At 40.3% G+C, this 12,750-nt stretch overlaps 1 protein-coding gene across 1 annotated transcript; it reads right to left on the bottom strand.

Annotated features, from left to right (window-relative positions):
* Window positions 1-11,164: 11,164 nt before the first annotated feature.
* Window positions 11,165-12,304, bottom strand: LOC132496076 (BCL2/adenovirus E1B 19 kDa protein-interacting protein 3-like). Its single transcript, XM_060108261.1, has one exon. It carries the CDS (start codon window positions 12,248-12,250, stop codon window positions 11,591-11,593), a length of 660 nt encoding a protein of 219 aa, XP_059964244.1. The 5' UTR covers window positions 12,251-12,304; the 3' UTR covers window positions 11,165-11,590.
* Between the last annotated feature and the right edge of the window lie 446 nt (window positions 12,305-12,750).

Below are 12,750 nucleotides of genomic sequence, written 5' to 3'. Positions count from 1 at the left end.
CTTTTATTTTTTATTATTTAAAAAAATTTTATTGGGGTATAGTTGATTTACAATGTTGTGTTAGTTTCAGGTGTACAGCAAAGTAAATCTGGGAGTTAGAGGTATTTTTAATGAGGAAGAACAGAGAGGCTGGGATTAATCATCATCTTGTGATATTTCTGTGCTTAATCATAGTTTCAGGAGTCAGGAGGTCTTTGGTTTATAATTCTCAGACCAGGTGGTCCACAGCTTGGGGGTCTATTAGCTCATCTTGTTGGGAGAAACAACCTGAGTTTGTACATTAATGATGGTATCTACAACAGCAATTTTAGTACATTAAAGATGTTATCGACAACAGCAGTTTTAGTCATCTGATTCTGGTTGATTGGAGTTCATTTAGCACAGGATTGAGGTCAGAGGGGAAAAGAAAGGGATTAAAGTTTTGGGTAGAGAGGCTGGTCATAAACTCAGTAAGGGAACTCAGTTTTAGGGGGACTCGGTTTCACAGTTACCCAATTTTCTGGGTTATAGCTTGGGCTAGAATAACCTGGTCCTTCAGTTTCCAGAAAAGCTCGTGGGAAAGAAAAGAAGACTGTGCTTTTATCACATATTAATTGGATTTATCTGTAATAATCTCATGCAGTTATTAAGGCATTTCTCTTCTCCCTGAAATGACAAAATGATAAGGAAGAAAGAGAGAGAGAAAGAGAGCTCCCCAGCTTTCCTTCTCTGTGCCTGTATCTCTCCCACTGGGTCCCTGTATCTCTCCCACTGGGTCTTACTCATTCCTGGATTAAGGTCTTGCCCTTGGGTTTTCAGGGCCAGTGGGAAACTGGTGAGGAGAAGGAGCCCTAGATGTAAAGGTGTTTCCACAACTAGAGAAAACTTTCTTTTAGGGAGTTCTCAGAAGAGTATATCAGGCCCCAGAACCCATTTCCCCCACTGTAGACACAGTGGCGGGCTGTGATGAATTGTGAGGGGGATTGCTGGTGCCCTGAAGTATACAAATACTTTAATTTTATCAGCAATTAGAGACTATAATATAGATGAAAGAGCAGTCTGTTGTTAGTACCTGAACTCTAATGGAGAGAGAAAGACGAGTTCTGACAGCTAATTCAGTTGAAACTGCTGCATTCCTCCATTTATTCTAACTCAACTGAGCCCCACTGGCAGCGAACACTACCCATTTTTTTAATCCAAAATTTTTAAAGGTGAGCTTAGTTACATTTATTATTCTTTCAACTGACAACTTTTTTGAGATAAGTCCCTGATTTCTTCATTTTTGTGATTATGAAATGCTTTTAAAATGCCATGACAAATAATTTGTGTGGGGAAAGCTGTTTGTCTAAATTGGGTTACACTCATGGGTTTGTGCTGTTCAAGTGAAAATCATCCAACGCATATAGTTCAGTAGAGAAACGTTGAGAACTGCTGCCTTAGAACAATCTACATAGTGACGTCTTTGATGCTCCCTATTGGTCTCTCTGGGTCCTGCCCTGATGGTGGCCAGCTCTTGGCACTTCCTTCCAAGGAGAGTTTCTGTTCAGGTGTCCCCTGACCCTGGCTGGGCTCCTACCACAGAGAGTCAGACCAGCCAGAAACACGGCACAACTTAGCCATGCTGGATTGTGCTGGATCCAGGAGCCTGGATTCTCTTGCTGTGACACCCTGGTTTATGGTTTGGCATCTGTGCTCTGATGTTTGTCTGCACCCCACAGCCCAGGATGCCCAGGAGCTGCTGTAGAAGCCTGCCTGCAGCTCCTCCCAGCACAGGTACTTCAAAAGAGGAGAACTCACTGTTCCAATTCTTTCGGCTTTTCTTCTGTCCCTTATTTCCTGACGTTAACCTGTGTTAAATCCTAGACTTACACCCCAGAGGGCCTATAATTGCCCTGAAGCCAGGGCCTCCTTATTCTGTTTGCTTTAAACCCTTACTCTGTGTAATGTGATGTTGATGAGAAGTAAATGCATGAGCAGACATTAACACAAATTATTTAAAAATTAAAGTGAATTCCAAACAATGACATGAAAGCACATTCTAATTCTGTCATTACAAGAAACTTTTCTAATAACTTTGCTTCTGACAGCCTTAAATATATTGGTCTCAAATATATCTTTTCTTACTTAACGTGTGCACTTTTGCTTTGCTCCCAGCCATTGTAATAGTTGGGGCCAAGGCTGGCAGCTCCCCAGGCTGCATCCACAGTGCCGCTCGCCCAGGGCTTGAAGAATCTGAAAGAACCGACACATAACTTTTCCCCACAGAGTGAAGATGACACATTTGCAGGTCCACTCTGGACTTCAGGTCACCTAAGTAGAACCCCATGAAGAGGGTGAACATCCAGAAGATGGCTGGATAAAATTATCTATTTAATGATTCTGTAAAACTGACAAATATTGTCTTGGGCTTGGTGGTCCAGCACGTGAGACTCAGTGTAACCAGAATGCTGGGCTTCCAACAATGCTCTAATGAGCCCCTACTCTGTGTTTCTGAATTCCTGATTTCTGTTCTTTTCATCCCCGAGCAGAAGTATGGTTGACCTCAGAAAACACGTTTCTTCAACATATAAAGGATATTTTCCAGTTCAGAAGAAATTATGTTTTACATAAGTACAATATTATCTGGTTACATAATGGAACATTTGTGCTTGGCCTGTTCTCTTAAATTTTGCATTCCTCATAACAACTATTTGAGGTCTCGCCAACACCTCACCCCCACCCACCTTTCTCAAAGCAGATTCTTCTATTTTCTCAGAGTTGTTTATATAAGTATTTACAAATGTGCATATATTCACCTCCGACAAGAAGCCTTCAGGCAAAGGGCATGCCCTTGACTGGGAGTGAGAGCCTTCTCCTAACACATCAGAACTCACGGTCGGATGGGGAAGAAAGACAGGACAGGTAAATGAGCAGTGTGGTACAGAACAGAGTGCGGCAAGTACTGTTAGGGGGTCTTAAAAAAACAAGAGGAAAAAGTGCTTTTTGTCACTGAAGAAGGCAGCACCCAGAAGAGGGGACTTCCAGGCAACAGTGACGGGGGGAGGGAGACATCAGAAGAAATCCAATTCACACCTACGACCTTGTAGAATTTTGCAGAGGCTTCCTAGGCCAGTCTTCCAGTCCTCCAGCCACCACTATTTCTAACCAAAGAATGCCCCCAAACAGCCCTAACAAACGCTGGTCTGTTTGGACTCCTCCGTGTTGGGGCCTTCACTTCCTACTCAGGCAGCCTATGTATTTTTTCTTGCTCTGGTTCCCACAGATGTGCAGCCAGCCTCTCTGCAGTAGCAGTCAGTCTTGTCCTCTCACTGTATGACAGCCCTTCAAGTATCTGAGAACACATATAATGTCTTCCATAAATCTTCTCTTCTCTCCGTTTCTTCAACTGCTCCTCTTGTGACAATACTTCCATGTCTTCACCATCTCAGCTGTCCTCTGAACTGGCTCCAGTTTGTCTGAGTAACTGTTCATAAGTAGAATCTAGAACTAAACCCCATGCCGCAGCTAAACTCTATGATGGGCTCAGCACACATTGGGGCTATGACCTTCCTTTTTCCAGATACCATGCAAACTTAAGACTTAACATCAACTATATTGGAAGCCACATATAATTGTTGCTTTCTACTGAACTTGCAACCAAATAAACACATGCCTGGCTGATAGAGAATGGCTCCCAGTCAATATGATGATCCATATTGGACCCTCATTCCACCTCTGACATATCAGTGATCTCTGCTTCTCACACTGGCGTAGTCAGGCTCATCTCCCCACTGTTTGGCCAGGGTTATTAGATCAGGATACCTTTGCTATCCATGTCCCAGGCCTTAATAAAAATATTGACCAGAACAAAAAAGAGCACAGAGCAAACCATTAAAGACCTGTTTTCTTTAAAACTCTACTTTCAAAGATAAGGACATAAGACAAATTGTCAGGCTGAGTACAGAAAACTTATTTTGAGCATGTCCTTTTTATGAGTTATGACCCTTATGATAGATAGTGTTCATGCAATCTTTCAAAACAATTTATTTTGATGTATACTTTCATTCAGCTGCAGTTTCAATTTTTATTGCAAGAGAATAAAAGAGATAGGGATCTGGCAATTGGGATTTTTGCTAAATGAATATTTATTAGGATAATCTCTAGCTCTCTTTCATTTAGAGCTTTCTTATTATGGTATTTTTTACAGTAAGCTTACATATAATAGAAACATAAATTCTTGATGGATTTTTGCATTTTGTTTCATAATGAGACAAGAGAATGATTTCTAAAAGTTTCCTTGAAAATGTGATTCTTTCCTCTCATAAGGAGGTATGTGAATAGAATTAGTTTACCAAACTAAAATTTTCCATAAGCTTAGGCACTGAAATATTTATTTTTCATTGAGGATGAACAGCTGACTTCCTAGACTATTCCAGTGCCTGAAGGAAAGTGATAGGATGGTCTGCCGCACATTCTTCAAGGGATCTTAGGCTTTCACCTGCTTAAGAACCATTTCATAGGAAGTGATGGCAATTTGCTGAGAACCACTCTGCATCCCTCTCTTCAGTAAATCATAGTCTTCTTACACCACTGTAACCAGAAGTTGAGACATGAAGGATAAACATGAGGAAGCAGGAAGAACACCTGCCAGTTCTGTGGCTCATGTTTGCCTGCTCTGTTCTCCAGGTTAGATCTATCCTGTCCATTCCAGATTTCTTGAGTCTCCCTAAGGCTTATGTTCCAGGGAAGAGCTTCTCTACTGAAGGGGCTTTTTCCTCTCCTTCTCCCTCTACTGCAGGGAATGCTGGAGGCCTCCTTTTACCTTTCTCTAGAAATTTCCTAGGAAAGAGTCTGCCCAAGTGTTATTTCCTGGTTAAGTGGTTTCAGGAAAGTGGAAGCCGGTTATTATGTGTACTCAACTTCCCAGGTCACAAAATCCTGCCCCTTTCTCTGTCACTAATTTTTGACAATGTCCTCAGTCCTCCAAGTAAGGCTCCCAAAGGCTATAAACTTTGGGAAAAGAGTAGAAGTGGCTGATGGAAATCCCACCACGGAAAGCACAGTCATCCCCTGGTTTCCAGCAGGAGGACAGCCCAGGTGCCGTTTCTACCTCTGAGGATGGTGCTCACCTACCTGCAGTGGAATCCTGGCTTGGTAGCATCACTCTGAGAGCAAGAAAGCTCAGGAATGACTTGGATCCAGTGCCAAGCATGTGAGCCTCTCACAGATGAAGTGCTAGGCTCTCTACATTGTGTACTGAACTGTCCTGCCTAGGATTACTAGAGAGTTGAGATCTATAAACGAAGAGAGGCAAGGAGTCCACCATCCTGGTAAGTTTGTCCTTCTGTACCCTCTGAGACGACTGCATAATTTGCCCTCCAAAGTGGTGGCCACTTTGCACAAAGTACCAGTTTTTAAAAATCATTCTCATTATTTTTAATAGGTGCATAGTTCTCCATTGTGTGGATGTACCATAGATTATTCAGACACTTTCTCGTTTATAGGGATTTAGATTATTTACAATATTTTTGCAATCACAAACAAAGCTGCAAAGAATAACTTTGTGCATATGTATTTTCCTACTGCTTGAGGTGTAACTTCATGGAAAACTCTTAGAAGTGAGAAGCCTGAGTCACAATATAAATGCATGTGTAATTTTGCTAGAAACTGCCAAATTCCCTTCCTTGAGGGCTGTAACAGTTTACATTTACATCATCAGCATAGGAGAGTGCTTGTTTCCCCATAGCCTGGCCAATAGAATTTGTTGTAAATGTTTTTTTTTGTTGTTGTTGTTGTTTTTTTTTTTTTGCGGTATGTGGGCCTCTCACTGTTGTGGCCTCTCCCGTTGCGGAGCACAGGCTCCGGATGCGCAGGCCCAGCGGCCATGGCTCACGGGCCCAGCCGCTCCGCGGCATATGGGATCCTCCCAGACCGGGGCACGAACCCGTATCCCCTGCATCGGCAGGCGGACTCTTAACCACTGCGCCACCAGGGAGGTCCTGTTGTAAATGTTTTTAATGTTTGTCACACTGGTTGGTGAGAAGTGGTATGTAAGTGTTCATTTCTCTTATGTATGTGAAAAAAGTTGAATATACTTTCATATGTTTTTTTTACAACTTTATTGGAGTATAATTGCTTCACAATGGTGTATTAGTTTCTGCTTTATAACAAAGTGAATCAGTTATACATATACATCTGTTCCCATATCCCTTCCCTCTTGCGTCTCCCTCCCTTCCACCCTCCCTATCCCACCCCTCCAGGCGGTCACAAAGCACCAAGCTGATCTCCCTGTGCTATGCGGCTGCTTCCCACTAGCTATCTACCTTACGTTTGGTAGTGTATATATGTCCATGCCTCTCTCTCGCTTTGTCACAGCTTACCCTTCCCCCTCCCCATATCCTCAAGTCCATTCTCTAGTAGATCTGTGTCTTTATTCCTGTCTTACCCCTATGTTCTTCATGACATTATTTTTTCTTAAATTCCATATATATGTGTCAGCATACAGTATTTGTCTTTCTCTTTCTGACTTACTTCACTCTGTATGACAGACTCTAGGTCCATCCACCTCACTACAAACAACTCAGTTTCGTTTCTTTTTATGGCTGAGTAATATTCCATTGTATATATGTGCCACATCTTCTTTATCCATTCATCCGTTGATGGACACTTAGGTTGTTTCCATCTCCGGGCTATTGTAAATAGGGCTGCTATGAACATTTTGGTACATGACTCTTTTTGAATTATGGTTTTCTCAGGGTATATGCCCAGGAGAGGGATTGCTGGGTCATATGGTAGTTCTATTTGTAGTTTTTTAAGGAACTTCCATACTGTTCTCCATAGTGGCTGTACCAATTCACATTCCCACCAGCAGTGCAAGGGTGTTCCCTTTTCTCCACACCCTCTCCAGCATTTATTGTTTCTAGAATTTTTGATGATGGCCATCCTGACTGGTGTGAGATGATATCTCATTGTAGTTTTGATTTGCATTTCTCTAATGATTAATGATGTTGAGCATTCTTTCATGTGTTTGTTGGCAATCTGTATATCTTCTTTGGAGAAATGTCTATTTAGGTCTTCTGCCCATTTTTTGGATTGGGTTGTTTGTTTTTCTGTTATTGAGCTGCATGAGCTGCTTATAAATTTTGGAGATTAATCCTTTGTCAGTTGCTTCACTTGCAAATATTTTCTCCCATTCTGAGGGTTGTCTTTTGGTCTTGTTTATGGTTTCCTTTGCTGTGCAAAAGCTTTGAAGTTCCATTAGGTCCCATTTGTTTATTTTTGTTTTTATTTCCATTTCTCTAGGAGGTGGGTCAAAAAGGATCTTGCTGTGATTTATGTCATAGAGTGTTCTGCCTATGTTTTCCTCTAAGAGCTTGATAGTGTCTGGCTTTACATTTAGGTTTTTAGTCGATTTTGAGCTTATTTTTGTGTATGGTGTTAGGGAGTGATCTAATCTCATACTTTTACATGTACCTGTCCAGTTTTCCCAGCACCACTTATTGAAGAGGCTATACTTTCTCCACTGTACATTCCTGCCTCCTTTATCAAAGAGGGTTTATCTCTGGGCTTTCTATCCTGTTCCCTTGATCTATCTTCCTGTTTCTGTGCCAGTACCATACTGTCTTGATCACTGTAGCTTTGTAGTATAGTCCGAAGTCAGGGAGCTTGATTCCTCCAGCTCCATTTTTCGTTCTCAAGATTGCTTTGCCTATTCAGGGTCTTTTGTGTTTCCATACAAATTGTGAAATTTTTTTTCTAGTTCTGTGAAAAATGCCAGTGGTAGTTTGATAGGGATTGCATTGAATCTGTAGATTGCTTTGGGTAGTATAGTCATTTTCACAATGTTGACTCTTCCAGTGCAAGAACATGGTATATCTCTCCATCTATCTGTATCATCTTTAATTTCTTTCATCAGTGTCTTATAATTTTCTGCATACAGGTCTTTTGTCTCCTTAGGTAGGTTTATTCCTAGATATTTTATTCTTTTTGTTGCAATGGTAAATGGGAGTGTTTTCTTGATTTCATTTTCAGATTTTTCATCATTAGTGTACAGGAATGCCAGAGATTTCTGTGCATTAATTTTGTATCCTGCTACTTTACCAAATTCATTGATTAGCTCTAGTAGTTTTCTGGTAGCATCTTTAGGATTCTCTATGTATAGTATCATGTCATCTGCAAACAGTGACAGCTTACTTCTTCTTTTCCAATTTGGATTCCTTTTATTTCTTTTTCTTCTCTGATTGCTGTGGCTAAAACTTCAAAAACTATGTTGAATAAGAGTGGTGAGAGTGGGCAACCTTGTCTTGTTTCTGATCTTAGTGGAAATGCTTTCAGTTTTTCACCATTGAGGATGATGTTGGCTGTGGGTTTGTCATATATGGCCTTTATTACATTGAGGAAAGTTCCCTCTATGCCTACTTTCTGCAGGGTTTTTATCATAAATGGGTGTTGAATTTTGTCAAAAGCTTTCTCTGCATCTATTGAGATGATCATATGGTTTTTCTCCTTCAATTTGTTAATATGGTGTTGATTGATTTGTGTATTTTGAAGAATCCTTGCATTCCTGGAATAAACCCCACTTGATCATGGTGTATGATCCTTTTAACGTGCTGCTGGATTCTGTTTTAGTATTTTGTTGAGGATTTTTGCATCTATGTTCATCAGTGATATTGGCCTGTAGTTTTCTTTCTTTGTGATATCCTTGTCTGGCTTTGGTATCAAGGTGATGGTGGCCTCGTAGAATGAGTTTGGGAGTGTTCCTCCCTCTGCTATATTTTGGAAGAGTTTCAGAAGGATAGGTGTTAGCTCTTCTCTAAATGCTTGATAGAATTTGCCTGTGAAGCCATCTGGTGTGGGCTTTTGTTTGTTGGAAGATTTTTAATCACAGTTTCACTTTCAGTGCTTGTGATTGGTCTGTTCATATTTTCTATTTCTTCCTGATTCAGTCTTGGGAGGTTGTGCATTTCTAAGAATTGGTCCATTTCTTCCAGGTTGTCCATTTTATTGGCATAGAGTTGCTTGTAGTAATGTCTCATGATCTTTTGTATTTCTGCAGTGTCAGTTGTTACTTCTCCTTTTTCATTTCTAATTCTATTGATTTGAGTCTTCTCTCTTTTTTCTTGATGAGTCTGGCTAATGGTTTATCAATTTTGTTTATCTTCTCAAAGAACCAGCTTTTAGTTTTATTGATCTTTGCTATCGTTTCCTTCATTTATTTTTCATTTATTTCTGATCTGATCTTTATGATTTCTTTCCTTCTGGTAACTTTGGGGTTTTTTTGTTTTTCTTTCTCTAATTGCTTTAGGTGCAAGGTCAGGTTGTTCATTCGAGATGTTTCCTGTTTCTTAAGGTGGGATTGTATTGCTATAAACTTCCCCCTTAGAACTGCTTTTGCTGCATCCCATAGGTTTTGGGTCATCGTGTCTCCATTGTCATTTGTTTCTAGGTATTTTTTGATTTCCTCTTTGATTTCTTCAGTGATCACTTCATTATTAAGTAGTGTATTGTTTAGCCTCCATGTGTTTGTATTTTTTACAGATCTTTTCCTGTAATTGATATATAGTCTCATAGCGTTGTTGTCGGAAAAGATACTTGATACAATTTCAATTTTCTTAAATTTACCAAGGTTTGATTTGTGACCCAAGATATGATCTATCCTGGAGAATGTTCCATGAGCACTTGAGAAAAATGTGTATTCTGTTGATTTTGGATGGAATGTCCTATAAATATCAATTAAGTCCATCTTGTTTAATGTATCATTTAAAGCTTGTGTTTCCTTATTTATTTTCATTTTGGATGACCTGTCCATTGGTGAATGTGGGGTGTTAAAATCCCCTACTATGAGTGTGTTACTGTCGATTTCCCCTTTTATGGTTGTTAGTATTTGCCTTATGTACTGAGGTGCTCCTATGTTGGGTGCATAAATATTTACAATTATTATATCTTCTTCTTGGATGAATCCCTTGATCATTATGTAGTGTCCTTCTTTATCTCTTCTAATAGTCTTTATTTTAAAGTCTATTTTGTCTGATATGAGAATTGCTACTCCAGCTTTCTTTTGGTTTATATTTGCATGGAATATCTTTTTCCATCCCCTTACTTTCAGTCTGTATGTGTCTCTAGGTCTGAAGTGGGTCTCTTGTAGACAGTATATATATCGGTCTTGTTTTTGTATCCATTCAGCCAATCTGTGGCTTTTGGTGGGAGCATTTAGTCCATTTACATTTAAGGTAATTATCAATATGTATGTTCCTATTCCCATTTCCTTAATTGCTTTGGGTTCGTTATTGTAGGTCTTTTCCTTCTGTTGTGTTTCTTGCCTAGAGAAGTTCCTTTAGCATTTGTTGTAAAGCTGGTTTGGTGGTGCTGAACTCTCTCAGCTTTTGCTTGTCTGTAAATATTTTAATTTCTCCATCAAATCTGAATGAAATCCTTGCTGGGTAGAGTAATGTTGGTTGCAGGTTTTTCTCCTTCATCACTTTAAATATGACCTGCCAGTCCCTTCTGGCTTACAGAGTTTCTGCTGAAAGATCAGCTATTAACCTTATGGGGATTCCCTTGTGTGTTATTTGTTGTTTTTCCCTTGCTGCTTTTAATATGTTTTCTTTGTATTTAATTTTTGATAGTTTGATTAATATGTGTCTTGGCGTATTTCTCCTTGGATTTATTCTATATGGGACTCTCTGTGCCTCCTGGACTTGATTAACTATTTCCTTTCCCATATTAGGGAAGTTTTCAACTATAATCTCTTCAAATATTTTCTCAGTCCCTTTCTTTTTCTCTTCTTCTTCTGGAACCCCTATAATTCGAATGTTGGTGCATTTAATGTTGTCTCAGAGATCTCTGAGACTGTCCTCAGTTCTTTTCATTCTTTTTTCTTTATTCTGCTCTGCAGTAGTTATTTCCACTATTTTATCTTCCACGTCACTTATCCCTTCTTCTGCCTCAGTTATTCTGCTATTGATCCCATCCAGAGTATTGTTAATTTCATATATTGTGTTGTTCATCGTTGCTTGTTTCATCTTTAGTCCTTCTAGGTCCTTTTTATTTATTTATTTATTTATTTTGGTTTAAAATAATTTTTTATTGCCCAGGATATTTTTTTTCTTGTGTCCTATTTTGTTTGTTTTTGTTTTATCTTTTAATAACTATAAATTCAAGCTTAGGGAAGCTTGCCTTTGTCTTGAAAAAAAAAACAACAAAGCTTTTATATCATTTGCTAACCTGGTCTTGCTTTAAGAGAAAGATGGGAGTTATCTTGCAAGAGTAAAATTTATACCATGAATGATGCAGGTCTAAGTCTGGTGGCACTAAAAGGAGACAACAGCATTGTTGACAAAATTATAATCTGCTGGTGGCATTTGCAGAAAAGAAGCCCTTGCAAATTTCTAAACAACAGTAAACTCTGTTAGGAAATTCTAAAGTGTTTTACAGGCCAAAAAGGGAATGAGGTTAGTAAAATGGCTGAACAGAGTTTGAATAAAATATTGGATTTGAGAGTTACTGGAACTTGGATATGTAAAAATAGGGTGTAGGTTGGGTCATGCTTACAATGGTCTCAAGTTCAAATAAACTACTGTGACAGTACACCACTTCACAAGTCACACGCTTTCCCAGGGGCTCTTCTTTTCCCTCAGTAGGTGCTGGCAGAAGGTGTGCTGAGTCGTTTTCCAATGTAGATGCCTAGCCCCAAAGCCAAAACATGGGAAAGGAAGAGAGATGGAATGAACACCTTAAGAAATTCTGCAGAGAAAATCCCCCCTTTCTTCATGGCTCCACTTTTTCTCATGCTTAAGGAAACGGAACGTTTAGGGTGTCTGAAGTGGAACTCCTTAGGTGGAATGTTTTCAGGTCTACTGGACCAGTCGGACACCCAGTCTACACTTTTCTTCAAAGCATCCACTTCTTTCTCTCCTTCTGCAACTTCTTCTTCTGACTGAGAGCTATGATCCCTGCTGGTGTGCATTTCCACATCAACCATGATCTGCCCATCTTCTTGTGGGGAAGGGCTGTAGCAGTGAGAACTGCCTCGTGAACTGCTCTGTCCGGATTCATGTTGTGCATCCAAAAGAATCTTCTCCATGTCTCCATTGTGGATAGAGGAGGAGGAGGGTACATGCTCTAGACCCCCATTTTTCCCGTTGCCATTATCACTGCCATTGCTGCTGTCCATGGGGAGCTCCACCCAGGAACTGTTGAGGCCTGCCGGTGGGGGCAGAGACTGTTCACCTTCCTCCCAGTTGTTGTTGTTGTTGTGCGGGGGCGGTGGCTGCTCTACTAAGTGAGACGACATTGTCGGGCGGCTGGAAGAGCTGCGACCGCAGCAGGACCGTCTCTGGTTCTTGGGCAGCAACCCTTCTAGGTCCTTTTTAAATGTTTCTTGCATTTTGTCTATTCTATTTCCAAGATTTTGGATCATCTTTACTATCATTATTCTGAATTCTTTTTCAGACTGCCTAGTTCCTCTTCATTTGTTAGGTCTGGTGGGTTTTTATCTTGCTCCTTCACCTGTTTTGTGCTTTTCTGTCTTCTCATTTTGCTTATCTTACTGTATTTGGGGTCTCCTTTTTGCAGGCTGCAGGTTCGTAGTTCCCGTTGTTTTTGGTGTCCGTCCCCAGTGGCTAATGTTGGTTAAGTGGGTTGTGTAGGCTTCCTGGTGGAGGGGACTAGTGCCTGTGTTCTGGTGGATGAAGCTGGATCTTGTCTTTCTGGTGGGCAGGTCCACATGTGGTGGTGTGTTTTGGGGTGTCTGTGGACTTATTATGATTTTAGGCAGCCTCTCTGCTAATGGGT

The sequence above is a fragment of the Mesoplodon densirostris genome, chromosome 9 (assembly GCF_025265405.1).
Source record: "Mesoplodon densirostris isolate mMesDen1 chromosome 9, mMesDen1 primary haplotype, whole genome shotgun sequence".
NCBI classification, from domain to species: domain Eukaryota; kingdom Metazoa; phylum Chordata; class Mammalia; order Artiodactyla; family Ziphiidae; genus Mesoplodon; species Mesoplodon densirostris.
This window is presented reverse-complemented; position numbering and strand designations above follow the sequence as displayed.

Coding starts and splice junctions, on each gene's coding strand:
- LOC132496076 (XM_060108261.1), bottom strand. CDS start 12,250: ATGTCGTCTCACTTAGTAGAGCAGCCACCGCCCCCGCACAACAACAAC.